General features: G+C 44.3%; 2 protein-coding genes across 9 annotated transcripts in view; one reads left to right on the forward strand and one right to left on the reverse strand.

Moving 5' to 3' along the window:
• RPS24 (ribosomal protein S24) overlaps positions 1–11,548 on the reverse strand; it is a 443,924-nt gene extending 432,376 nt beyond the window's left edge. For 2 of the 8 annotated variants that reach the window (XM_061180109.1, XM_061180097.1), the window contains exons 1-4: positions 11,484–11,541; positions 9,855–9,920; positions 9,556–9,765; positions 8,119–8,229 (exon numbers count right to left, since the gene is read on the reverse strand). In XM_061180109.1, the coding sequence (XP_061036092.1) occupies positions 8,119–8,229; positions 9,556–9,765; positions 9,855–9,920; positions 11,484–11,486 (390 nt within the window). In that variant the 5' untranslated portion in view covers positions 11,487–11,541. Of the gene's footprint in view, positions 1–5,213; positions 5,301–5,656; positions 5,679–7,456; positions 7,475–7,936; positions 7,994–8,118; positions 8,230–9,555; positions 9,766–9,854; positions 9,921–11,483 lie in introns of those variants that run through there. The other 6 variants (XM_061180077.1, XM_061180104.1, XM_061180087.1 and 3 more) reach the window with 6 other exon arrangements.
• Positions 11,549–13,372: 1,824 nt separating this feature from the next.
• The window catches only part of POLR3A (RNA polymerase III subunit A), a 50,026-nt gene continuing 36,415 nt past the window's right edge, over positions 13,373–26,983 (forward strand). Inside the window, exons 1-9 of the mRNA XM_061180148.1 lie at positions 13,373–13,554; positions 16,842–16,977; positions 17,245–17,382; positions 19,104–19,275; positions 19,410–19,564; positions 24,238–24,477; positions 24,604–24,766; positions 24,943–25,079; positions 26,200–26,303. Coding sequence (XP_061036131.1) covers positions 13,511–13,554; positions 16,842–16,977; positions 17,245–17,382; positions 19,104–19,275; positions 19,410–19,564; positions 24,238–24,477; positions 24,604–24,766; positions 24,943–25,079; positions 26,200–26,303 — 1,289 coding nt within the window. The 5' untranslated portion in view covers positions 13,373–13,510. The remainder of the gene's footprint in view (positions 13,555–16,841; positions 16,978–17,244; positions 17,383–19,103; positions 19,276–19,409; positions 19,565–24,237; positions 24,478–24,603; positions 24,767–24,942; positions 25,080–26,199; positions 26,304–26,983) is intronic.

Raw genomic sequence — 26,983 nt, forward strand, 5'->3', positions numbered from 1 at the left:
TGCAGCTCAATATCAAAACCACCAACCAAATCCAAAAATAGGCAGAAGACCTAAACAGACATTTCTCCAAAGAAGATATACAGATTGCCAACAAACACATGAAAGGATGCTCAACATCACTAATCATTAGAGAAATGCAAATCAAACCTACAATGAGGGGCTTTCCTAGTGGCGCAGTGGTTAAGAATCCGTCTGCCAATGCAGGCGACACGGGTTCAAGCCCTGGTCTGGGAAGATCCCACATGCCGCAGAGCAGCTAAGCCTGCGCGCTACAACTACTGAGCCTGTGCTCTAGAGCCCGCAAGCCACAATTACTGAGCCCATGTGCCACAACTACCAAAGCCCACGCACCTAGAGCCCGTGCTCCATAACAAAAGAAGCCACCGCAATGAGAAGACCATGCAGCGCAACAGAGTAGCCCCCACTCACTGCAACTACAGAAAGCCCACATGCAGCAACAAAGAACCAATGCAGCCAAAAATAAGTAAATTTATTACAAAAAAAAAAAAAAAACTACAATGAGGATCACCTCACACCAGTTGGAACCAATGATATGATTAATACTTTTTCTTATAATCTTTAGTAAAATCTGAAACAATTTAGTCCTCAGAGTTAGAGATAATCCCTCATTCTTTGTGTCCTGTTAAAAAGAAGTACAGTTCTATATTTCAGTAAGAATTCTGAGATCCCAAATAATATTATTTCAAAAAAAAAATCTACAAACAATAAATGCTGGAGAGGGTGTGGAGAAAAGGGAACACTCTTGCACTGTTGGTGGGAATGTAAATTGATACAGCCACTATGGAGAACAGTACGGAGGTTCCTTAAAAAACTAAAAATAGAACTACCATACACCCAGCAATCTCACTACTGGGCATACACCCTGAGAAAACCGTAATTCAAAGAGTCATGTACCACAATGTTCAATGCAGCACTATTTACAATAGCCAGGACATGGAAGCAACCTAAGTGTCCATCGAGAGATGAATGGATAAAGAAGATGTGGCACATATATACAATGGAATATTACTCAGCCATAAAAAGAAACGAAATTGAGTTATTTGTACTGAGGTGGATAGACCTAGAGTCTGTCATACAGAGTGAAGTAAGTCAGAAAGAGAAAAACAAATACCGTATGCTAACACATATATATGGAATCTTAAAGAAAAGAAAAAATGGTTCTGAAGAACCTAGGGGCAGGAAAGGAATAAAGACGCAGACATAGAGAATGGACCTGAGGACACAGGGAGGGGGAAGGGTAAGCTGGAACGAAGTGAGAGAGTGGCATGGACACATATACACTACCAAATATAAAATAGATAGCTAGTGGGAAGCAGCCGCATAGCACAGGGAGGTCAGCTCAGTGCTTTGTGACCACCTAGAGGGGTGGGATAGGGAGGGTGGGAGGGAGACGCAAGAGGGAGGAGATATGGGGATATATGTATATGTATAGCTGATTCACTTTGTTCCACAGCAGAAACACACGAGTGTAAAGCAATTATACTCCAATAAAGATGTTAAAAAATCAATCAATCGTCACACCTCTGTGCTCTTGCAGCCAACCTGAAGTCTATTTTTGAAATAGGATTTCTCTTACCAGTAATGCATTGGGCAACACTCTGCTGGAAGCCACCAGTCACCACAGCGCCTTGCACCTCACTGAGGATGACAAAGCCTACCTGCACTCTGCTCCCGCACGCTCCCACCTCATCCCCACTCTTCCCTGCAGGATGACTGGTGCATCTCCGTGTGATCTTTCTCTACTTTCACAGCCCCAGTGAGACACCTGCTCCCGTGTGCCCTCATCAGATCACATCTTACCCCAGTTAGTGTTACTCTTGGAAGACTTTCTCGCCTCTGGAATCCCACCACCTAACTTAACATAATTAGTCTGCTGCTTCATGCTAAGGAGCAGAAACCAGGCCATGAGACCCCAGACAAGGTGCTTAAGCCCCTCTGAGCACTGGGGGCAGGGACAGCTTCTTCACCCACCTCCCCAGCTACCAGAACAGGGACTAGTGTGCACAGCTGTTCAGTAAATGGGGAATTCAGATGGTCATCTATGACTTGTTCAGTAACACTACTGGCAACAGGCACCCTAACTACTAGTTAGACAAATACAGTACGTAGTAGGTCTAGTCTTGCACACCATTATACACCCTGTGGAAGAAAGCTGCTCAATTAACATTCGTTTCACAATGGGTAAATGCACGACAACAAAGACTGCAGTCAAACAACTGCATTCTAATCCCACCCCACTGCTTAGTTAAGTTGCTTAACTGCTCTAAACCCTCTCCAACATGGGTCCAATGAGACCTACCTCTTAGGATTATTGTACAGATTAAAGGAAGTAATTGTTTATACAGTAACTGCCTCAGCTACAAGAGTATGGTGTATTTGTCAAGATGCTACCTTTAAGGAGAGCCCAGAATAATCAACTTGCCATTTAACCTCTTCTTTGGAGGGAAGAGAGCAGAGCAATTAAATGCTGGCTGACTATCTGGGCACATGCAGCTACAAGTGGAACGAAGGGGTGCAGTTCTAAACTTCTCGCCAGACTCTTCCTTGCTATCCTCATGAAGCAACAGCCTCTCACAAGTGCCAAGTTGAGGGAAGCGATGTGCCCTCCCTGACTGTTGATGAGTAAAGTCAACTTTGCATTTTCACGGAGGCTCTTTCAAAGCCTGTTGACAGCTGTATGGTCTGGTTAATGTCAGGGCCGACAAAGTGCTGAATCTCCAATCCTAGAGTTCCACAGCACAACTGTGCACAACTGAACGCTAGTCCTTGCTTCCCGTCACACAGTTGCTCAGCACTTCAGTTTCCAAACTATTCTCACAGGTGCTTTATCATCTGAGACTCAAAATAGCCTTGTGAGTCAGGTCAGCAGAGAAGGTACCCTTGGGGGCCCCAATTTAAAGAGAAGTTAACCCCCAATCAGGGGACCAAGCAACTTGCTCAGACACCCAGCTGGACTAGATGGAAGTTAAGCGGCATGCAGAGGGGACACAAGACCAGAGGGCAGGTGGACAAGGGTGCAGGCTAGCTTGCAAGAGCAGAGGCCACGGGGGACGACAGAACAAACACCTACCCTGAGGCACACAGCCCACCCTCTAACCTTGCCAACTGTCACCATGCAGGAAGGTGGGCCTGCTGTTGATTCTTCTGATAACTCAAGAGGCTAGGAATCTGGATCTGGATCTTCATGTTTGTCCTATTTTGAAATGCTTTGCCTGTCCATAAAGCTTACTGACAAGACTGCCAGTTCGTGACGTTTGTAATATCCTAGCCCAGGCAGTTCCCCTAGAAAAACAGGCTCAACCAGAGTTAATCACGATTCCCTTCAAAGAGACTACTGGCTGAATGACTGCAAACTTTGCCCTCCCCGGGCATATCCCAATGGAAAAGCCTACACATCTTGTGACTTGGTTGCCAAACTTCACCTCATCAGGCTCCCTGCAGCTGTGCCGTCTTCACACCAACCCCTAGTACCTCACCCTGAAGACCACCTCCTACCCTTCGGTTCTTGCTCCATTGCTTCTTCTAGCCCTGCTCCTGAACTTTGTGACCACAGGCCCCTGGGGTCACCCCCCACCCCCGCCCACCACTGCTCAGCTTCATCTCCTGCCCTGTCCTGAGCCATCCCAAATATAACCTCTCCCAGCATCTTCTGCTTCTTGCCCCTACATGCTGCTCACCAGCCCATCTCTGCTCCTACACCCTAGATCAGTCCTGGGGAACTGCATCTCCACCAGGCATGGATGATCTCTGGCCTCCATGCACTGCCCATTTAAAAATGCCACTCACCTCAAATCCCTTAGGGATTCCACACCACCCATTAGCCATTTTGGTGAAAACAGAAGTGTGCAGACCTAAATCCCCCACTCCTTCAAACTCTTCCTATACAAGTAGACCATCTGATCTTATTTCCTGGTCCTATTAAGGGAGCACAAAGCAGATTCCCTAGCAATGGAACCCACAAGGCCATGCTTTCCACAAACCCAAGTATGCAGCCTCAGCAGAGCCACAAATGGAACTACACCCACCCCGCCCTCTGCACCCTGGGCCAGCAGGTTCAGGTTCCTCACTTACCTGGTCACATCCCTGCCCTCCCAGGCTATAGCTCCTTCTTCAAGTCAAGGCCTCTCACCAGGCTCTCTCCAAAATATTCAACCATTCCTTCCTGCAACACTCACATGCCTTCTGCTATCGTGATTCTTGCTTTTTCCTGGTTCCCCTTTCAACCCAACCAACCAAGCAGTCCTCTACTGCTTCCCGAGTTTCCTCTGAAGCTTTTCATCCACTGACATAGTTCTTAATAGCATTTATAAGCTTGACTCCTACATGGACCCACTTAAGGGAGAAACCAATCACACACCAACCTCAGGGAAGAATGACACCCAAAACCCATAAACCATTAATGCCTCTTCTGTCCCCTCCCAAACACCCAAGCTCTCCTACTCATGTTTCCTATCCTCTCAAAGGGCTCCCCAACCCCCCAGCAACCTTCAAACAACCCCCTCCTCAAATCCCCCAACCCCACACAACTGACCAATAACCCACCCACATTTCAGGTTCTCAACCTTGATGCCTAAAAAAGCCAGTGTGAGAATAAGCATCTGGCAAAGAAAAAGTAGCACTAGATAACCCTCAATGCTTCATAAAACCCATGCACAATCAGATTTACCAAGCAATTACACATTACACACAAATATTCACCACTCTAGAGCCTTTTTCAAATTCCCCACCCACAATAAACCACTCATTTATCACATAAGCACAAGCCCGCAATAGACAAATAACAATTTTGACAGATCCTGTTTACTTCAGGATAAATGATGAGAGTGCAATCTAGTAACTTAATTTCTATCAAGGCCAGCAAATTTTTTTCCGTAACAAAGACTAAGTGGGGTTCTAGTAAGACCAAAAAGGAATTCAGGTTTCAAGAGTCTCTTTCAGAGACTGACCAACTGTAATACCAAGTATTAACATGAGCACACCAGACTGGCCCTACATGCTCCCACGTTGCCAATACTCTACACCCTGACATCTTTGTGCCATTAAAGGGAAGGACAAACACCACCCCAACATAGCAAGTTTTCACTGAATGCTTAATGGAACATGTGAACTTGGGCAGCACTCTAAATCTGTTAAACAGCAAACCAATTTTACAGCACTCCCAGTAAACTTCAAATATATTCCAAACAACCAGATATGTAAAAAGTCTTAGTTTATTAACTCTCTCATGAAAAATCTGCACAATCACCACAGACACAGTCACTGCAGAGTCTTTATTCCTTCTGTGAATTAAAGAAAAAGAAAAATTTAGTTAGCAACTGCCTTTAAAATTAAAGTTCAAAGTCTTCAACAAACCCCAAAATTAATGACACTCATGCAGAACGAACATTAGTAACCTAGACCATATTAAGTTTGTGTGATCTTAATACAATGTAAGCATCAAGATATAAAACTCACAAACATTCAAGTTAGGGATGAGACAAAAGTTTTGACAACAAAACCATGTCACTGCTAGTTTTTAAGAGGCACAACTCTTGACAGCATTTGTAAATATACTTCTAAATCATTTCACATGCTCTATTTTTAATGACTGTCAACCAAGGAGTCTAGCAATCTAAACGAAAAGCTTGAATTATACCTGTTGTCCAATCTCCAGCTCACTGAATCAGTGGCAGGGAAGGGGGAAAGGAGGGAAGAGGGAAGAGAAATATTTCATTAATAGTCCCTTTTCAAACTCCTAAATAATCTGCATGCAATTAGATACCTTAATGACTATTTTGTTCTTTGCAATTGTATATAGAGCACTCCCTAGACACACTCACTGATTTTATTCCACCCAATTTTGAGAACAGCCTGCCTGATTACTATGGTTCGTAGGCTGCCACTGCCTACTTACAAATGAAGGCGCCTCTGCTTTGCTCAGCAACACCGTGCTGGGCACGCTAGCACCATCAACAGACCTGAGAATCATCGCAGACTGAAGTCTAATTTAACCACAAGGGGAGAGCTCTAAATGATCAAGCAAGTCTTTTAAAACCTGTCTCAGTTCAGTACTTTAAAAGCCACCATTCACAATCAACACAAGTAGTGTGAATTAGTATTTAAAAAGGCAGAAAAAAAAAAAAAAAAAAAAGGCAGAACTCAGCTGATGTAAAAAAAATTCAATTGCTCTTCAAACATGAGACTATTCCTTAATTTAAAACAACTCTATTATACCCAAAAGGTGCAACTCCAACGTCTGAATTCCAACATCTAAGTTCAAAGGACATTACTATGCCTTTTTTTATTTGAGCCAAGGAATACACGTGCTCATTTATGCATTCCTTTTCCAGCCGCTTTTCAGAGCAGTGCTAGCGAAATGCACTAGTGCAACCTGAAGCAGGAATAGTGATAGCTCAGGTCCCCACAGGGCTAAACTCTGCACGTCACCGCTGAGCACTAACACACGGGACTCAAAGGCCGAATGAAGAAAACAATGTGTAAAAAAGTTCTTCAGATCTAGATCAGAACACAAATATTGACTGTTTTTCAACTTCTGGAACTTCTGTCAACAGGTATTCTAAGCCTCACAAACAGGGAGCGGTTCTTCTAACTAAGCAGCAAGCAGTTCCTCAGGCAGTCCATTACCACAACTCCGTGGCACCCGAAAGTCAATGCGATTACAGCCCGGAGCAGGCACACCACGTTTACTGCCTGGTCTGGCGGGGAGTCACGGTGAGAGGAAGCACGTGGAGTGGTGACCACCACTGTTTCAAAACCTTACCAGCCCCAACCCACTCTCAGCCCACTTTACATGTTACTGGTTTAGGCTGCTCAGATGTGCAAAATTATTTAAGTACCTGTGGGAAAAGCGTATTTATCAAAGGCTTTAATGTGAATACTCAATTATCTTGGAAATTTTCCAATTACAAAAAAAAGGGCATCAGGTGGAAAGCTGGAGATCAACTAATAAAAAGCAATGGGACAGTAAAGGAGACAGTAAAAGGCAGCTTTGGGTGTGTGCTCCCGGGACAGAGGCTTTGCCAGATTTTCTGGACCAGTTTATCACCAAAGCTGCCTGAGAATCAACCAATCTCCAGAGCCCCCAAGGGAAAGACTGCTCATGACTGGATGAGAGAACCCTTCCCAAGCCCTGTGTTAAGTAAAGCCACTTCCTGGGTATGTGGCGCTCTGGAACACAGCATTTCCCAAGTGCCAGTTAAAAGCAGCTACCTTCCTCCACTGGGGCACTTCACAACTTAACATGCATTTTTGAGTTTCCAAAATAAACGTCATTTAAAGTTTTTCTCCTTTGCCCACAATATACTATTTTAAACCATAGCAGTGGTGTTATAATAGACTATACTACAGAACTCTCTTCCGAAAGCCAACATGCAAAGCATCAAAGCAAACTTAGTGAAGGTGATGCATCCCCACACCGTGCTCACAATCTCAGTACCTGCTAGGCACTTCATTTCTGATGAACAAGAATTCCAAGAAAGTAGACGGAAAAGGCAAAAAAAAAAAAAAAAAAGTTCACAGAACACTTGATTATTTGTTAATTTAACAACCCAACGCCTTAATTCCATTCAACTATTTACAATTAGCTAGCAAAGCTGGTAAAAAGCTGATCATTAAAATCACTTAAGTCCTGACTAACTGGAGAGGAAAGCAATGGAGGACTGTGCTACCTCTCCAGCATGCCAGGAAAACACGGGCCACATTGATTCACCTGCTTCTTCAATCAGCTGTCAATTTTAAGAAAATAAGTCTTGGGAAACTAGATCGGCTCCCCCTTTAACAATCTTTGTAATTAGCAGTAAAATGAAAACTTTCCTGATAGGACTTGCAAGGCACCCACCAGGATCACTCTACCGATCACTGAACCGATGTGGCCCCATGTGTGCTAATCTGTGAGCTGACAAGGGGTGGGCAAAGCTACTCTACTGAGGTGTTAAGATACTACGTTACGTGGCTTCTCAAAACAGGTTACCTTCTGTAATCCAGAAGAAGTGGGAAAAGAAGAAACATTAAGAAAGGTTATTAAGAAACAAAACCCCACCTTTCTACAAACTAAAAACCTGGAATTAACATTTCTGTATTTCCCTTGATAAACTATACCTTTTTGCCAGCACCAACGTTGGCCTTTGCAGTCCCCCTGACTTTCTTCATTCTGTTCTTGCGTTCCTTTCGCTGTTTTCTCGAGGTCTTTTTCTTCTCATACAGGCCATGCTGAAAAAGAAAGGAACATATATATATATGTAGGTGACTTGCAAACATCAACTTATCGTTACATACTAATTTGGTAGGGAAAGTGACCATGCTGGAGTTCAAGAAATACAGCTTCAGAAGTCAAAACTCTTCAAGTACATTTAACAATACTTGTTTGTGCTAGAACAGAAACGGTCATCAAATTGAGAGATAGCACGAACAGAAAACAGCACAGGAAAAGTGTGCACTCAAAGCTCCGTGCATGCTGTTATGGTTCTGAGCCTACAGTTCGCTAGGTCTCCACATTTTCAGGGTCTCTTCCATTTCAACTCCCTGTTTACTACTCATAGCTGACAGAGGAATCTTTCCCAAGAACTCTACACCCCCCCACGGAGACCACATCCAGCTACTCATCTTCACTCCGCCCACTTCTGCATTTGCTCTTCCTGCTGCCTACAGGAATGCTCCCCAATCTTTACAAGGATCTTGGCTTCACTTCACCTCACCCAGGTCTCCCAGACCACCCAACTAAGAGTGCAGCATCTATCTACCACATACCTATTCAATGGAAAGATTTTATCTAATAGCAAGGAGAAAAAAAAGTTAAAAGGGGGCAGAAACAAGAACTATTTCAAAGTAACAATCCATTTGCTCATTCACAATTTAGTATGTAAGCTATGGAGTTTGCCCGGTCTACTGCTGTACAGTTGAGCCCTGAACAACTGCGCGAATATGGGTGCCAACCCTCAACACAGTTGAATATCTGAGTATACCTTACAGCTGGCCCTCCACATCCACACTTCCCTTCGCAGCTGTGTAGTCAACCAACCTCGGATCGCTGTACTACAGATTTTACTACTGAAAAAAATCTGCGCGTTAAGTGGACCTTCATAATTCTAACCCGTGTTGTTCAACAGTCAACTGTAGGTCATTGTGTAGTGCTTGGTACTCAGGAAGCGATTCAAAAGCTTTCATGGCTCCTGGCAACCTATGACGTTAAGCCCAAACTCAGACGTTTGGGAATAAAGATTTCACTTAATTGGGTGCCAACCTACCTTTCTAAAGTCATCCCCCTACCTACTTCCAGTTCCTACCTCCAGGAGCACTGCTTTACCTGCTCTTCTAGACCCAGCTCAAATGTCACCTCCTCAAATCCTGCAGACCCCATTCTGAACTCCTGTACTCTATCTATGCATTTATCAAAGAACTTTTTCTCTCAACCCCTTAAGAGTTCTTTAGTATGTTGTCCCCCCGCAGACTGCTTGCTTTTGCTCATTCCACTGCACCCACAACACAATGTTACTGAAAAAATGTCTTCAGCAGCTGTTGAAGAGAGAGGACACCTACTCTTGCAAGCCTGTGTTTGGGCTCATTCTTCTTTGCGTAATCCAAGGAATCGTAAATCATGCCAAAGCCAGTTGTCTTGCCACCACCAAAATGGGTTCGGAATCCGAACACAAAGATGACATCTGGTGTGGTCTTGTACATTTTGGCTAGTTTTTCCCGAATTTCTGTCTTAGGTACTGTTGCCTTCCCAGGATGAAGGACATCGATGACCTAAAAAGATTATCAAGTTTAGTGTTTATTATAATGAAATACATCTTCAAAACTGAATACCAACCAACCTTTGACGTACCCTTCCTTACCATTTGTTTCCGCTGAAGTAGTCGGTTGGTCATGAACTTCCTTGTCCGGATAGTTACCGTGTCGTTCTGAAAACATAACAACACTCGTTAATAAAACTATTCAACCTTTTCTTGACCCGCTGTGACTTTCCAAGAGCTAGAATTGCAATGTCCAAATCAGTAGACCCTGTGGCTATCCATCTGTGGATAATTAATTAAAAATAAACAACATTTAAAACGCAATTCCTCAGCTGCAGGAACCACATTTCAAATATTCAGGCGCCACATGAGTTAGTGGCAAGAAAGCTTCAATAAAAGGAAAAAAAAAAAAAAAGCACAAATTCCCATCTCCTCCTAACCCACTTAGCACAGTGCCTAACTCACAGGTCACCCCATCACAAAAACTGCATCAAGAAAACACGCTCAACAGCCACATTCTGAAGCTGTCAAGATTTTAAATCTGGAAACGTCTTACTTCACTTCATTACAGAAATCACTCTGCAGCAAGGTTTCTCAAACCTCTGATATTTTGGTCCAGCTACTTCTGTGCTGTGGGACTGTCCTGTGCATTGTAGACTGTTTAGCAGCATCTTTGACCTCTAACCACTTGATGCCAGTAGCACCCGCGCTTCCCAGTTGTGACCAAGAACGTCTCCAGATTTTGCCAACTGTCCCCTCAGAGGCAAAAATCACCCCCAGTTAAATCCCACTTCTCTGGAGTAAAGCTGTGATTCTATAAATATCATTGTCACGGCACCCTGTTTATTGCATCCTGCACAGATGTGACAAGCACTGCACCACCTACTTGTAAACTACTACCCTTCTTCAATGACCAACGCTACACCCCACAAAAAAAACTGTACCCCCTTCTCAATAGCCCCGTTGCTCTTTTACACTATGAGTGACTACCAAGGAATATGGGCATTCAGCGTGCTTACACTGACTAAAAAAAATCACCAAAAAGGAGAAGAGGAGCTCTCATAGTAGACTGGTTGCTAGTTTTCGACTGCAGTCTGAAAAACCACACCACACTAAGTTCACTTCAACAATATTCAATTCTTGAAAGTAAGGGTCAAGAAAAAAACAGCTCGCAAATAGAGTGGGATTAAAAACAGGTGAACCTTCTAATGAACTAATCATGACAGGGCAAGCCTTAAAGTGGCTCCTCTTCCCGGGGCCTCAGTTTCCCCCCTGTGAAACAAGAGGATCCATTCGTCTGACAATATTCTAGCTTACACGTGGGAACGGTTTCAGTCGTCGCAACTCGCCCGGGCGCTGCCGACACCCTCTTCTCCTCCTGGGCTGCCTTCACCGGCGAACCGCCTACCCCAAATTAAGCGTTCAAGTACGATGTGTCTCTCCTCACCCTACCCCACCCCACCCCACCCACTAGACTCCACGAAGCCGAAAAACGCAGCAGCCGCTCCCGCAGTCCCCATTCCCTGGACTCCGAAGCCCGGCATGTCTGGGTCGACAGCGCAGCCCGGACTCCCCGCCGGCGGCTCCCCGGCCCTCGGCAACCGGCCTCCGTCAGACACGGCCAGGGAAGAGCAATCGGGCTTCGGGCGGCCGTAGTGCTAACGGCGGGACCAGGTGACGGAGGATGGCCCAGATACGCATCGGATGATCCTTGGATCCGCGGAGACTCACCATAATGGCGGCCAACCTTCAAGCAGCCAGGAAGGAAAAGAGGACTATCTTCCGCCGGCCAATCATATCAACGCTCACGGAAGGACCCCGGGAGACGCCGGCGTGGGGGCGTGGCCAGACCGCGAGGCCGACCGCGCCAATGCCTGATTGAAAGTGTCTAAGACCTGGTTTCTTTGCTCTTTCGCCGCACCCCCGGAACGTGAACAGCCAATCCGGAGGGGGAACAATTTGGGCCGACCAGGTTTACGCAAGCACGTGTTCCACTTCAATTCATTATCTTGAACTGTCTCTACTTAAAATTCCGGTAAACCGGATTAAAGTTCAATCCTCTCCACCCGCGTTAGAGGTTGGTAAAGCTCGAAGGCATCCTTGGAGGTCCTCTCGACCAGTCTCCTCATTTTACTGCTAGGGAAACTGTAGAAACCCGGACTCAAACTTTTATTTCAAGTACGCAAAACTGACCGTTTTAATTTATTGCTATTATTTTTTCTGAGCTTAGAGAATCTGATTTTCTAATTAAAAATAAAAAATTCTTTAATTTGTCTTTTTCTGAAAGATCTTAATCCCTACAAAAGTGAGCTTTTAATAAGTATCTGCTTGATACAGAAATTTGTTAGTTTACAGTGAGACATACGTGTAACAATAAACATAAGCATGCAGGTTCAGAGACCGACAAATCAGGTTGCAGGCTTTTGAGAGCAGCTTTGCTATATTCATCGGAATAATAAGAATTGTTAATATTCATTGAATGACTGCTATGTGTCTGTTACTTTCTGATTACTTTTACCTTTATTTTGCCATTTAACCTTCCCACCAACTCTAAGAATTAGGGTACATATTACTTATCCCTTTTATAGATGGGGAAACTATGACAGCACGAGGTTAAGGAACTTTCCCAAGGTCGCTCAACTTTTAAGCAACAGTGCCTAAACACCCGTGGATACTGTGGTTCCAGAACCTTTGTTTTTAACTTCTAGATAATGAAAGTCACTCACCAAATCTTCAAAGACATATTGATTAACTGCTGAAATAGGTTAGGAAAATCTGGTTTGCTTTGCTTTCTGTCTGTGACATATGTGTTTTACTAGTGGGGATCCATAAAGTCTGAAGACAGCATCCCTTAAAATTCAAAGGTGTTGAACCACTTTATTGGGTTCTGTTTAGAGTTTCTCACAAATAGTAAAGAAGTAAGTTTCAGGTTCTGTAGCACTGAGTCCTATGGTGGAATGGTTTTCTTTCTAGTATCATGCGCTAAGATGTCACACTAGGATCACCTCCCACAGGGTGTGAGGTGTGAGACAAAAAATGTACTTCCTCAGTACGTGAATAATCACTTCCTATTCTCCCTTCATCTTGTTTCCCTAGCTCAGCATGGCTCACTTTTCACACTAAACTCACAGATTTTCATCTTCTGTTTTTGTAATCAATAATATAAGTTTGATTCTTCTTCTTTTTCCAAATAACTTTGTGAACTGGAGGTGCATGCATGGCCGTGTTTTCTGCCCTGTTTACTTCCTTTGTTGATAATCTAGATGAAGTCCTCTGTTCCTTGGGCAGGTTCATTTTAGCCTCCACCTTTCCTTAAATAATTAGAGGCTCTTAATTAAGATGGTATTGATGTTGGTAAGACGATTTTCCATTGTATGCAATTTTTGGCTCTCTGGTTTTCTAAAAGTTTTGAGGCAGGGGGTTGTAGTTTCTTTGCAGGTGTTAGGTGACAAGAAGAAATGGACCGGAAACGGGACTTTGAAAATACCATGCAGGTTTCGGTACAGTTTCAAGGAGGTGCCGCCAGATGGCAGTGTAGAAAGAAGGCGAAAAGCGGCGTGTTCGAAGCCTCTCTTAACAGAAGCGCCGGCGAGTAGCGGAAGTGGAGGCGGGCACGTGGGGCGAGCTACGGTGGCCGAAAAAATGCTGGGGATGTGTTAGCAACCAGTCAAAAATTAGTCCCGGGGGGGTGCGGTGAGCGTCGTATTTCTAATCTAGCTCCGCGAGTCTCGAGGAAGGGAGCCCCGGCAGCCGTCACCATGGTGAAGGAGCAGTTTCGGGAGACGGATGTGGCCAAGAAAATGTAAGATGGAGCAAAACTCCCCAAAGGGCAGAGAAATTAGGGGCAGAGGCGTCCGAGGTTAGGGAAGGGTCAGAGGTGAGGTCGGTCGGAAGGGAAGGGCCAGGAATCAGTGGGAGGTGTGGGCACAGCTCAGGAGTATCAGGTTAGATTAATGGATATTGATCGGGCAGAGGGCTTTCAGGACCTGGGGAACCTAGGCCAGGGGTGGTTCCTTGGGCGGAGAAGGGGGGATGTGGTGGGAACCTGGGGGATGTGGTGGAAACTTTGGCGATCCGTGCACCATGGGCCGAAGCTCGAGTTCTCCTGAGGTGAGACGATGACCCCTTTCAGCGAATCTTTGGTCATTGCAGTGAATGGGAGCAACCTGGGGTGGGGACTCATTTTGCTGCACAGCACATGACACGGAGGTAGTATTTGCTGACCAAAAGAATGGAGTTGCCAGCTAGAAAGCTGTATCACAGGCAGATGGATAGCAGTCTCAGAAATGAGGCTGTTATTCTGGACCTTCTTCAGAGCTAATTTAGTAGGCCACAGCCTCTCCTTAGACCTTCCAGTAGAGAAACAAATCAATCATTCTTGCAGTAGATGCTTAGTGAGGAAGGTACTGTGTGCTGAGCCCGATGATAGACGTGAAGATATGACATGAGTAAGACCTTACTGCCTAGTCTAGCTGGAGAAGGTAGACAAGTCAACGTTGGACAGGACAAGTGTGAGGGCAAGGATAGGCATAGGGGGTTCTGACAGCACAGGTGGGCAAGGGGTTCAGGCAGAACAGCCTTCTTCCAGGAGCTTACAGGAGGGAGAAAGTATAGTGATGAGAAGGAAGCAGATTTGAAGCTTTGTTCCAGAGCCATCTTGCAGGCAGTGAGGAATCTTTTTTTTTTTCTTTAATTGAGGTATAGTTGATTTACAATGTTGTTTCAGGTGTACAGCACAGTGATTCAATTTTATATATATATTCTTTTTTTGATTCTTTTCTCTTATTGGCTATTACAAAATGTTGAGTATAGTTCCCTGTGCTATACAGTAGGTTGTTGTTGGTTATCTATTTTATATATAGTATGTGTATACTTTAATCTCAAACTCCTAATTTATCCCTCCCCCCCTTTCCCTTTGGGAACCATAAGTTTGTTTTCCATGTCTGTGGGTCTATTTCTGTTTTGTTTTTTTAATAAATTTATTTATTTATTTATTTATTTTTGGCTGCATTGGGTCTTTGTTGCTGCACGCGGGCTTTCTCTAGTTACGTTCAGCAGGGGCTACTCTTCGTTGTGGTGTGTTGGCTTCTCATTGCTGTGGCTTCTCTTGTTGTGGAGCACGGGCTCGAGGCGCACAAGCTTCAGTAGTTGCAGCACGTGGGCTCAGTAGTTGTGGCTCGTGGGCTCTAGAGCGCAGGCTCAGTTGCTGTGGCTCAGGGGCTCTAGGCACGCAGGCTTCAGTAGTTGTGGCTCACGGGCTCTAGAGCACAGGCTCAGTAGTTGTGGCGCACGGGCTTAGTTGCTCTGCGGCATGTGGGATCTTCCCAGACCAGGGCTCGAACCCGTGTCCCCTGCATTGGCAGGCGGATTCTTAACCAATGCACCACCAGGGAAGTCCTATTTCTATTTGGTAAATAAGTTTATTTGTATCTTTTTTTTTCCCCACATATAAGCAATATCATGTGATATTTGTCTTTCTCTGTCTGGCTTACTTCACTTAGGATAATCTCTAGATCCATCCGTGTTGCTGCAAATGGCATTATTTCTTTCTTTTTTATGGCTAATATTTCACTGTGTGTGTGTGTGGGTGGGTGTGTATGTGTGTGTATATATATATATATATATGTATGCATATATCTATGTATATCTACAGCACATCTTTATCCATTCATCTGTTGATGGACATTTAGGTTGCTTCTATGTCTTGGCTATTGTAAATAGTGCTGCAGTGAACATTGGGGTGCATGTAGCTTTTCAAATTATAGTTTTCTCCGGATATATGCCCAGGAGTGGGATGGCAGGATCATATGTAGCTCTATTTTTAGTTTTTTAAGGAACATCCATACTGTTCTCTATAGTGGCTGTACCAATTTACATTCTCACCAACGGTGTAGGAGGGTTCCTTTTTCTCCACAGCCTCTCTGGCATTTTTTATTTGTAGACTTTTTGATGATGGCCATTCTCTCAGTTTGAGGGGTGTGAAATTGACAGGATTGGTAGGGATGTGTAGGGAGAAATGAGATTGACACACAGAATTTCTTGCTTGGGCAATCTTACAGCTGGCTCCCTTTTAGTCAGAATTTAGCGGGAATGTCAACTTTCCAGACTTTCTGACCACACGACATAGTCTCCTCAGACTCTCCTCTACCGCTTCACGTCATTTTCCTTCCCTGCGTCTGTTCACTTTTTTTTTTTTTTTTTTTTAATTTTTTTTAAATTTTATTTATTTATTTATTTTTGGCTGTGTTGGGTCTCCGTTTCTGTGCAAGGGCTTTCTCTAGTTGCGGCAAGTGGGGGCCACTCTTCATCGCGGTGCGCAGGCCTCTCACTATCGCGGCCTCTCTTGTTGCGGAGCACAGGCTCCAGACGCGCAGGCTCAGTAGTTGTGGTGCACGGGCTTAGTTGCTCCGCGGCATGTGGGATCTTCCCAGACCAGGGCTCGAAACCGTGTCCCCTGCATTGGCAGGCAGATTCTCAACCACTGCGCCACCAGGGAAGCCCCGTCTGTTCACTTTTGTGTATCTATTTGTTTATTCTCTGTCTTACCCTCCCTGAAATTGAGCCCCATGTTGGCAGAGAATTCCCTGTCTTATCTAATCTGTATTCTCAGCCCCTCAGGATGGTGCCTGGCACATCATACGTAAACCCCCAGTTTTTTTGGAAAATGAACAAGGAACAGATTTGGGAGAGAAAGTTCTGGGTTTTGTTTTGGATGTGCTGAGTTTGAGGTGCCTGTTAACTGTCCAGAAGAAGTATCTGTATGGTCTCCAGCTGAGCAGAGGTAGCTGGCCTGCAGACAGAGATTAGATAGACACCGCTCAGAAAGAATGTGTAGAATGATAAAAGTTTGAGGGTTGTGACCCTATGTAGGGAGGGATGCCAATATTTAAGAGAAGGCTGTAGAAGAGACCACAAAAGAAACTGAAGAGGTAACGAGTCGGCAGGATGAAGTGACATTTAATAATGAGAGAGCAGAGCCTATATGAAGGAGTTGGAAGGGTAAGGTTGCTTATGGTGGGTCATATGCGTAAATGCTATTTTTGGTAAGTGGTTCTGATGTAACTGTTCCCCTGTCTCTTTCCATTGCAGAAGCCACATCTGTTTTGGAATGAAGTCAGCTGAGGAGATGCGCCAGCAGGCTCACATCCAGGTTGTGAGCAAGAACCTGTACAGCCAGGACAACAACCATGCCCCGCTGCTGTACGGGGTGCTGGACCACAGGATGGTAAGACCCCTGCCCTTCCCGGTTCCATGTGTTTTGACTTGCTGATGAAACTGGTGACTTACCAAAGAGGAAGAAGCAAGGGCTTCCTTCCACCTCCCCCATTCCCCTGCGCCTCTCAGGGACTCCAGCCTCTTTTGGTCAGGCGGATGTGAATACCCTGCAGTTTCCCAGGTGATTCTGACTCTGAGTCCCCTGGTCACCTGCGAGGACTGGTCCCACTTTCCTGTCCACTGGTCTCCATTGATCATGGTGTGCTTTTATCCATAGGGTACGAGTGAGAAGGACCGTCCTTGTGAAACCTGTGGGAAGAACTTGGCTGACTGTCTGGGCCACTACGGGTACATTGACTTGGAATTGCCATGTTTTCATGTGGGGTACTTCCGAGCAGTCATAGGCATCTTACAGGTAAGCATGTATGTGTTCATCTCCAAGGTATAAACCTGGGAGTTATTGACCTAGGGACATTGGAGTGAGCTTGGGAATGATGAGTGGTGGGAGATACATGTAGGGAACATTTTTATACTAAACACATAATATTTCATCTTGCAATAAGTTAAATTGCTTAAAGATTCTTTTTCCTTGGTTTTCCTTGAGTAGGTGGTAGATGTGCATTGTAAAAGATATTAGTAATTCAAGCAGTACAGAACAGCACCAAAAAGAAAAAAAAGTTAACAAAAACGCTACCAGCTGGCTATGACTATGGCCAGCATTCTGGTGAACATGAGCTGCCTTTGCGTGTCTTCATGTAGATCTGTACATTGTAGTTAAGTGTCCTGGGCAAGGGGTGATGGTGGCTTTTTGAGAAAAGAAGAGACTTAGAAAAAAATCTATTACTGGCCAAAGCTCAAGAGATGATATCAAAAAAGTTTGTTTTAAAAGAATTGAAAGTTCCCAGGCTCCAAAAGTTCTAAGATGTTCTACTCGTGGTTCCCCAGAACCAGAAGGCAACCATATTTCAGATGTATCACTTCTAGATAGTCCCAATCTCTGACTGTGTTCTTCATTGCCTGCTCCTTCCGTGGTGGCCCCAGTCACTTTTGCATCTATTGTAGAAGAAGAGCTACAGCAGGAAGCAGCTCTTATCAGAAGTCGAAAAAAACCCGTGGCTTTGATTCAGATTGAGGCGCGTGCAGTACAAGATTTATTAGCTTTCTGTGAAGCATTTGGCAACCCTGATGAGTTTGTCATTGTTGAAAGGACACCGCAGGGACCACTGGCAGTACCTATGTGGAATAAGCACAGATGCTAGTTCACCATGGAGTTGAGATACAATTTTCATAAGTTGTGATTGTTATAAATAAATGCTATGGGAAAAGAGTTCTTACAAATTTGATAACAGATCATTCTAGATAGAATAAGAAAGGATTCAATTTCTTTACTGAATTTTAAGCATGTACTGTTTGTATGATTAAAAAGAAATTCCTCAGAATTGTGATTTTAGTAACCTTTTATGTAAAAATGTGTGAGAGGAAAAACTTATTAGGTTAAGTTTAAATAAAACTATTTCTTCTGAATAGTCTTAAAAGGAAAACATGAGTGATTGAAGTGTAAAATTTAAGAGTGATGCATTAAAAATAACTTTCCATTTGAGAATTTGGGATAAATAATTTAGAAGATTTTTGCCAAATATCTCTTTTTTTTTTTTTAGTTTGACATTGATGAGCTTAAAGTAGGAGCATCAGCCATTACTTTTGATCCATTAATGGCCAAAATTTTGTGTTTGCATAGTAGTTATGCCTCCCATCTTGTGTCTTTTTCCATCAGGCTTTGAACGTTCTGGCCTGATTTTTAAAGCTTGAGCTGCTTGAATGCCATATTATTTCGGTTTGGACAGCAAATTCTCCATTTTGCATTGAACTGTGGAGTATAGTGGAAAGGAACTAAGAATACTATTCTGAGCAGCTTAGTCTAAGATAATAGTTCCTTATAAGATTTGGAGTCATTGTGGGGATTGTTTTTGGATGGGGAGAGGAGACCTTATAAAAGCCTTATTGTGAGAGAATCCATTTCTGAAAGTGTTAAAGTTTTCTAAGATAAATGCTTAATTATAAAAAAAAAAATAAGAAAAAGAAAAGACTTTGTCACCCTCTCTTATCCTTTTACCTGTTTTGTTTAATTTTTAAAAGATGATCTGTAAAACCTGCTGCCACATCATGCTGTCCCAGGAGGAGAAAAAGCAGTTTCTGGATTATCTAAAGAGGCCCGGCCTGACTTACCTCCAGAAGCGAGGGCTGAAGAAGAAAATCTCTGATAAATGCCGGAAGAAGAACACGTGCCATCACTGTGGCGCCTTTAATGGTGAGTGGAATGCACCTCTCATCTTTCATCGTGGTGGCAGTTTCTGTAACTGCATTTCCTAGACCGCAACCTCAGGCCAGCCTAACCAAGAACCTGATTTTTCCAATCGTGGTAAAATAAATTAACTCTTACAGGTACTGTAAAGAAATGTGGGTTACTGAAGATAATCCATGAGAAATACAAGACCAACAAGAAAGTGGTGGATCCTATCGTGTCAAATTTCCTTCAGTCCTTCGAAACCGCCATCGAGCATAACAAAGAAGTAGAGCCTCTGCTGGGGAGGGCACAGGTGAGCCTGGAACGCAAGCCTGCCTCCCTGTGCATTGAATGTCCTCTCCCTCCCACTCTGGGTACACAGCTTCCTCCAGAATGAGAGGTCCCCTGGAGCTAGATCTCTGGGAGTACTCCACATGACAGACATTCATCTGGCACTAAGTTCAATGTGCACCAGCCTCATAACTAACACGTTTTTAATTGTACAGCGCGTTACATTTTCATTGTAGAAGATTGTTAAATTATAGCTGTGTAGAGCATACAGTGAGCGATCCCGTTTCTCACATGCATAATGACATAGAAGAATTTGTAGGTACTTTACCTGGCACAAACTTAATTAGTACAATTTTATGAAGTGTCTTGTTCTGAATTTGATTAGCACTTAAGTCACTTGGTACCTTCTAGAATTGATAGTATACCAAACTAAGAAATTAGTTAAGTGGCTGCTGAGTACCAAACTGTCAGACCTGCAGGGGAGTGTCAGGAACTGTAAGGCAGTGGGTCTGTGCTCAGGGAACCCACGGTTTAGATGTGTCGTAGGTCACTAATCTGTGAAAACATAGCCAATACCATGGGGCACAGTGCCAACTGTCACAGGAATGGCAAGGACAGTGAGTTCAGTGGGAAATCAGGAGGAATATGTCACTTTGGACTTGGCTGGGGAGGACTGTGAAGAAAGGTGTGGTTTGTTCTGGTCCTTAAACTTGAGTAGGGTTTAGAGAGTCAAGGGCAACGAGCTCAGCACGTCCAGGTGGCAGCGTTCAGGCTTGTTCTGAAGCTGAGGTTCTGTTGGAAAGTCCTGACGGTGCTAATAAAAGCACCTTGCAGGTAGTGACTGCTTTTGCCTTCCAACACCATTCCAAGTTCTTTCTGTGGATTGCCTTGTATTTAATCCTCACAGCAACCATGCGGCAGCGTCGCCCAAGATAACAGTGAGTGGTGGAGGGAGAGTCCTAGCCAAGGCCCTCGGAGCATAGCCTGTGCTGTAGGAGGGACGAACAGCTGAGTCTGCTTTCCAGAGGGCATCCCACTCTGGGGAATGTGGAGCCATTGAGGTTTTGAGCAGGGAAGGGACATGAATAAATAACGAAATTTTAGAAGAGCCTGACTGCTCATCAGAAGACACCATTACAAAAATGAAAAAGCAGGTCACAGAGTGGGAGCAAATAGTCACACTTCATTTGTCCGATAAAGGACTCTCATGTCCAGAATATAGGACACAGTTCTTATAAATCAGTAAGGGGGGGAACCCGAATTTTTTTTTTTTAATTTAATTTTATTTATTTATTTTTGGCTGCGCCACGCGGCATACAGGATCTTAGTTCCCCGACCAGGGATCAAACCCATTCCCCCTGCAGTGGAAGGGCGGAGTCTTAACCACTGGACCACCAGGGAAGTCCCAGAAAACCCCGATTTTTGAAAGCAGAAGCAAGACTTGAATTGGCACTTCACAAAAGGTTATATTCAAATGGCCAATCAATGGATGAAAAGTTGCTCGATGTTATCAGTCATCAGGGAAATACTAATTAAAACTACACACACACATACCCTCTCAGAAAAATTAAAATGTAAAACAACTGAAAACCGAGTGCTGGCAAGGATCTGAAGCAGCTGACCCTCCTGCATTGATGGTGGCCGTGTGAAACATTTCCACCGCTCCAAACAACAGTTTGGCAATTCCTTATAAAATAGACCCACACTCACCCTGTGATCCAGCAGCTTTACTCTTAGGTGTATATCCAAGAGAGATGAGTGCATATGTCCACAGAAATATTTGTACAAGTATGTTCATTGCAGCTTTATTAATAAAAGCCAGAATTAGAAACAGCCCCGATGGCTGTCAACAGGAGAATGTAGAAATTGTCACAGATCTACACAGTGGGATAGTATCCCGAAATGAAAGAAATGAGCTGACACACACAGCCTGGCTGAATCTCAGGATCCTGCTGAGAGGAGGCAGCTTTATACAAGAGAGTACAAAGCGTATGATTGCATTTAGATCAAGTCCAAGAACAGGCAAGACTGATCTGGGGTGAGGGCTTAGTACTGACTGGGAAAGGGGGTATCAGGGTATTTTCTGGAGAGAGGGACATATTTTTGATTTGATTTGAATGGTGGTATATGTGTACCAGTGTATACATGTAAAAATTTATCAGTCTCTTTAAGATTTGTGCAATTTTCTATATTTAAATTATGCCTTGATTTGGGGGATGGGGATGCAGAAAGAAAACAGATCCTGAACCTGGGTAGTGATAGTGGAGCCAGGGGCAGAGTCATCATATGCAGTCAGAATGGACAGGAATTGATGACCAGCCACTGTAGCGCTGGGTGTGAGAGGGTGGTCAGAGGCGAGCGGGTGCCCGTGTGCAAGCATCTGGAAACATGGTAGTTCTCCTGGAAATGGGGGGGGGCATCAGCAGTGCATTCCAGTGGAGATGTCTTCAAGGCAGTTAGAACTAAGCTCCTGCAGAGGAAGTTAAGGTGCAGGCTGAGAAAGTTGATCTTGTCCTTTTACTGTCATGAGTGTAGAAGAATTCTACCCTCCAGGCTGATGGCTGTGTAGAAAGCAGTCAGAAGCCTGGCTGGCAGCCTTGTCAGTGAGCCTGAGCGGTACCCCGGCTCTCTTGGGTGTGGCCTTACTTGCAGCCTCCCCTGCTGCTCCGAGATCAACCTGCCTGACATCCACTACCACTTTCCCCTGCCAGCTCTCTGCCTGGACCCCTGTGGCCACTGTCCTTACTTGCTGAGGACCACTTCTCTGCTCCACATACTCTCTGCAATAGAATTCTCTTCTGGGGCCTGGAAGGCATCTTGTTTGGAAAAGTCTCCAAGTGACTAGGCGTAAATGACTGGGCCCAGGAGGTAACCCCCTCCCACTTAGGAGTCACTTGTCTAGCGTGTCTAGCTCGCCTCTCAGAGTGTCCCCCACTGCCACCATCTCCCTGTCCACCCCAGCCCACCTGACCCAGGCGACACCCTAGACATGGTTTAGGGTGGTGGTTAAGAGCTTTGGCTTTGGGGTCAGACAGACCTTAGATTAGAGCCCAGCTCTGCCGCTTATTTATTCTGTGACCTTAGACACGTGACCCAACCTGGACTTGACAAAAACTCTGGACTCTATCCCCAGAAGACTAACATATATCCATTCCCAATTTTAATACAAATCCAGGGGGTGGTGGACCTGCAGATAAGAGTCTCTCATAGATGGCATCATCCCTGCAGACTGAGTGTTAGGCTGCCCTGGCTGACATCCTTCTAGCCGTGTCGTCTCACCACCACCCGAGGCAGCCACACTGCGTTGCTGGAGAACTCAAGCTGTTAGGGTATTCCGCCATGTACAAAGCTGAGCCCTGCTCTACTGTCCATCAGTCCCTGACTGATGTTTCCTGGCACGTAACAATAAGTCAGCAGCCTCTTCCACGTGCCTCTTGGGATGCAGTTGTTCTATCACTCTTGAGTAACTGCTCTTGCTGAGAACTGGTTTCCAGGCTCTTGCCAGTCCTCCTGCCTTCCTTGCCCTCCTGGACGGCCTTCAGCTCCATGATGTTCTCATCTAGGACTGACTGTGGTACTGCAGGTGACATCTGGCCTTCATGCCGTTCTAGAATTCTATTAGTTTTAGACTTCCTCCCTGATTGCTTCTGGTGGCAGCGAGGTGCCCATCGCTCGGAGACAGGGGTGCTGAGGAGGGGCATTCTTCTCTGGACAGGGACCCAGACCGGAAAACCTCTAGAGGGATTCCTAGAAGAACCCAGCTGCACTGCCATCTCCTCCAGGGCGGGACCACAGAAACTTTTCATTGGCAGTGTTCTAAGAGCAGTAGCTGGCTGTTCAAACGTTTCTTTCTTAACTTTGTTCCCCTTCTCATTAAGTTATTGCATAGCAAATGCTGCTTATAACGTATAGTCTCAGTCACAATTTTGATCCCAAGAAAATTTAATAACCAGCAACGGCACAATCTGACCATTCTTAGCTGTGATGTTTGAATATCTATGATAATTTACATAGTTCTTATGAGTAAGTTGTTAGAGCCTAGCACTTCTATTAAGTGAAGTTAATACAAAGACAATAGAAGTTCACTACAGAAAGTTTAAGTGTAAAAACAGAAGCGAAAAGATGATAATTCCACTCATCTAAAGACAGCCCTGTTCACACCTTGGTAAACTCTTCGATTTCCTCTTTTCTATATAGGTGTACATTTTCCCCCAAATTAGATCACATCATAAACATACTTATCTCATTTACCAATATTTTGTGAACACCTTTCACGGCAGTAGCCACATTTCCGTAGCTTCTTTTTTGTTTGTTTTTAATAGCTTCAGAGTTTTCCATGTATGGATGTACCATGATTTTATTGACTCAGTCACCTGTCAGGCTGTTTCCAGCTTTTCACCATTAAGAACAGCTTTAGTGAACATCCTTGAAGCTGAATCTTTGTGTTAATTTCTAAAATCATACCCTTTGGAATAATTACGAGGAGTGGAATTGTTGGCTTAAATTACTGGAGTAAAAGGCATGAACATTTTTAGGGCCCTTGCAACGTAGCATGTTATCAAAAGTCTCTGTCATCACTTGTGCGTATTATCAGTTAAGTGGCAGATAGGTTAGAGAACATGCAGAAGTAAACCTTTGCCTAAGCTGTGGAAAACTAACATGTATCTCCACTCCTTCCTTCCCTCCTTTCCATAGGAAAACTTGAATCCCTTAGTAGTTCTGAATTTATTTAAACGAATCCCAGCTGAAGATGTCCCTCTACTTCTGATGAATCCAGAAGCTGGAAAGCCCTCCGATTTGATTCTCACACGACTTTTAGTGCCCCCTCTGTGTATTAGACCCTCTGTCGTGAGCGATTTGAAGTCTGGCACCAATGAAGATGATCTGACGATGAAACTGACAGAAATCATTTTCCTAAATGATGTCATTAAAAAGGTCAGTGCTTCCCATTAGCATTTCCAAGCCCCAAGTTCTGGAATATATCTATGAAAACAGAAGTGTCTGATGGAGAAAGTCAAATAGACCAGGCTTGTTTCTTTTTTATCCTCTGCTTATTCTTAGCATCGGATATCAGGAGCTAAGACCCAGATGATCATGGAAGACTGGGATTTCCTGCAGCTGCAGTGCGCCCTCTACATTAACAGCGAGCTCTCAGGCATTCCCCTCAACATGGCGCCCAAGAAATGGACCAGAGGGTTTGTCCAGCGCCTGAAGGGAAAACAGGGTACGTGTCCAAAGATGTGTGCAGGAGACGGTCTACTGCCTTTGTTTCATTTTGGGGAACGTATGTCCAGCTTATCTGGTTGGAGGTCACGGACTCTCCTTGGGCCTTCTGGTCACATTGCCCCCAACAGCACACGTTGTAGCTTGGAGGCCTGTGATATATTGTTATTTGTTTAGGTCGATTTAGAGGCAATCTCTCAGGAAAGAGAGTGGATTTTTCCGGCAGAACAGTCATCTCACCTGACCCCAACCTCCGAATTGATGAGGTAGCTGTGCCAGTTCACGTGGCCAAAATTCTAACTTTTCCTGAGAAGGTAAGTACATTGAGCTGCTCAATATATTGTCCGAATCCAGCCTTTTGTGTCATGTTCTGAGATTCCAAACAACAGACAGTGGAAAATCCCCAGTAACCCACCCGACCCACAGTTTGGCATGTGTGTTTATCTTTCCAGCTTGCTTCATACGTATGTCACCATGTGTAATATCTACAACACGTACAGCCAGAGCTGTGTCTGCCTTTATGTATATATACTCAGATATACATTGAACAGACAAGTCTGCAACTTTTTTTTTCCAAATAATATCATCGTTGACATCTGTCTGTGTTAGTTCATACCTCACGTGTTAAAGTAACTTATGATAAACACAACGCCCAGTTAATTTTCTTGGGATAAGTTATTATTTTTAAAACATTAGAATCAGTGAGTCAAAGACTTTGAATATTTTAAGGCTATTGATGCATAACCAGAAAGGCTGTACTGCTTTACACTCAATTCATATTCATCATGAGTGTAAACTGGTATCTACAGTATTTTTTTTTTAACCGAGGTGTAGATAATCGAAAGGCCTGATAACAGGAGGATATTGATTGGCCTTGGCTTTGCCCTTGAGAGTCATAATTAGCCCAAACCACAGAGGCTTCTGGTTAAGCTTGTGTAGAAAGTGTCCTCGGTTGAGTTACTAATGATCCAGAGTTTCCTCTGAAGTGGTGCCCCATGAGACTGTTGTCCAAGAGGCTACAGGACGTGGCAGTACGGACCAGGGCCTATGGTGCTGGTGTCACAACTTTTAAACCTTAGAAGCCCATGGAAAATCACTGCAGATGAAGTTGGCACCTGTTTCTAGGATTACAGAATGCTGGAAGGTCCCTATAGATCATTCCAGTCCACTCGTTGTACCACTAGGGAAACCAAAGGCCAGTAAAGGCCTTGGCCCTGTCACCCAGCAAGTGAGTGACCAAGTTCAGACTTGAACCTGGTGCCATCCCGTTGTTGTCCTTACACTCAAGACCCTGGCAGCAGGGTGCCTGCAGGTGCCTCTCTTTCTCCTAGGACAACATAAGGAAAGTGAAGACTGAGATCCAGTTCAGTGTAGTGTACTAGGTTACAGAAACCTTAACAGTATCTCATTCTGCTTTATATTGTGGTCCTCCAGGTGAACAAGGCAAACATCAACTTTTTGAGGAAGCTGGTTCGAAATGGCCCTGAAGTTCACCCAGGAGCCAATTTCATTCAGCAGAGACACACGCAGATGAAAAGGTAATGCTTTCCCGATCTGGTTGGATGTAACTGTCTTCTCGTGACCAAGTCTACTGTCACCATACTTAGCACAGAATGCACTCCAAAGTACAATTGTTGTGATATTGTAGCACGTGGAAAATATCTATTTAAATTGCAGTGAGCCTAGGTACATTGCTCGTTTGCTCTGTTTGGCTTGTTGAATGTGCGAACAGTGTTCATTTATTCCATAGCATTTAATGTTATTGGATCTAGAAAGACAGAAGGCATTGGGATATGAAAGCGGATCATTTTCTATTGTCACCTGGGCACTCTGGGGTTACCTCAGTGTGCTCATGACCCAGGAGACATGCCTTTTGCCAGTTCTGGCTTTTCACAGCGAGATGAGCTGGTCACCAGTGCCTTTTTATCTCATGAGATTTAAACATATCACCAGGGCCGTGTGCGAGAAGCTGGTTTATTACTCTATTTCTGTGATTCCAAGACATGCTTTTATCATATCTTGACATTTCTAAAATTAAGATAGATCTTACAAGCAGATTGTTGTAGTTTAGGGAATTCCCTGCAGGTCCAGTGGTTAGGGCTCAGCGCTTTCCCTACTGGGGGCCAGGGTTTGATCCCTGGTCAGGGAACTAAGATCCCACAAGCCATGCGGCTCAGCCAAAAAAGAAAATAAAATAAAATTTTGTTGTTGTTGTTGT

This window comes from Eubalaena glacialis, chromosome 1 (genome assembly GCF_028564815.1).
Source record: "Eubalaena glacialis isolate mEubGla1 chromosome 1, mEubGla1.1.hap2.+ XY, whole genome shotgun sequence".
Lineage (NCBI taxonomy): Eukaryota > Metazoa > Chordata > Mammalia > Artiodactyla > Balaenidae > Eubalaena > Eubalaena glacialis.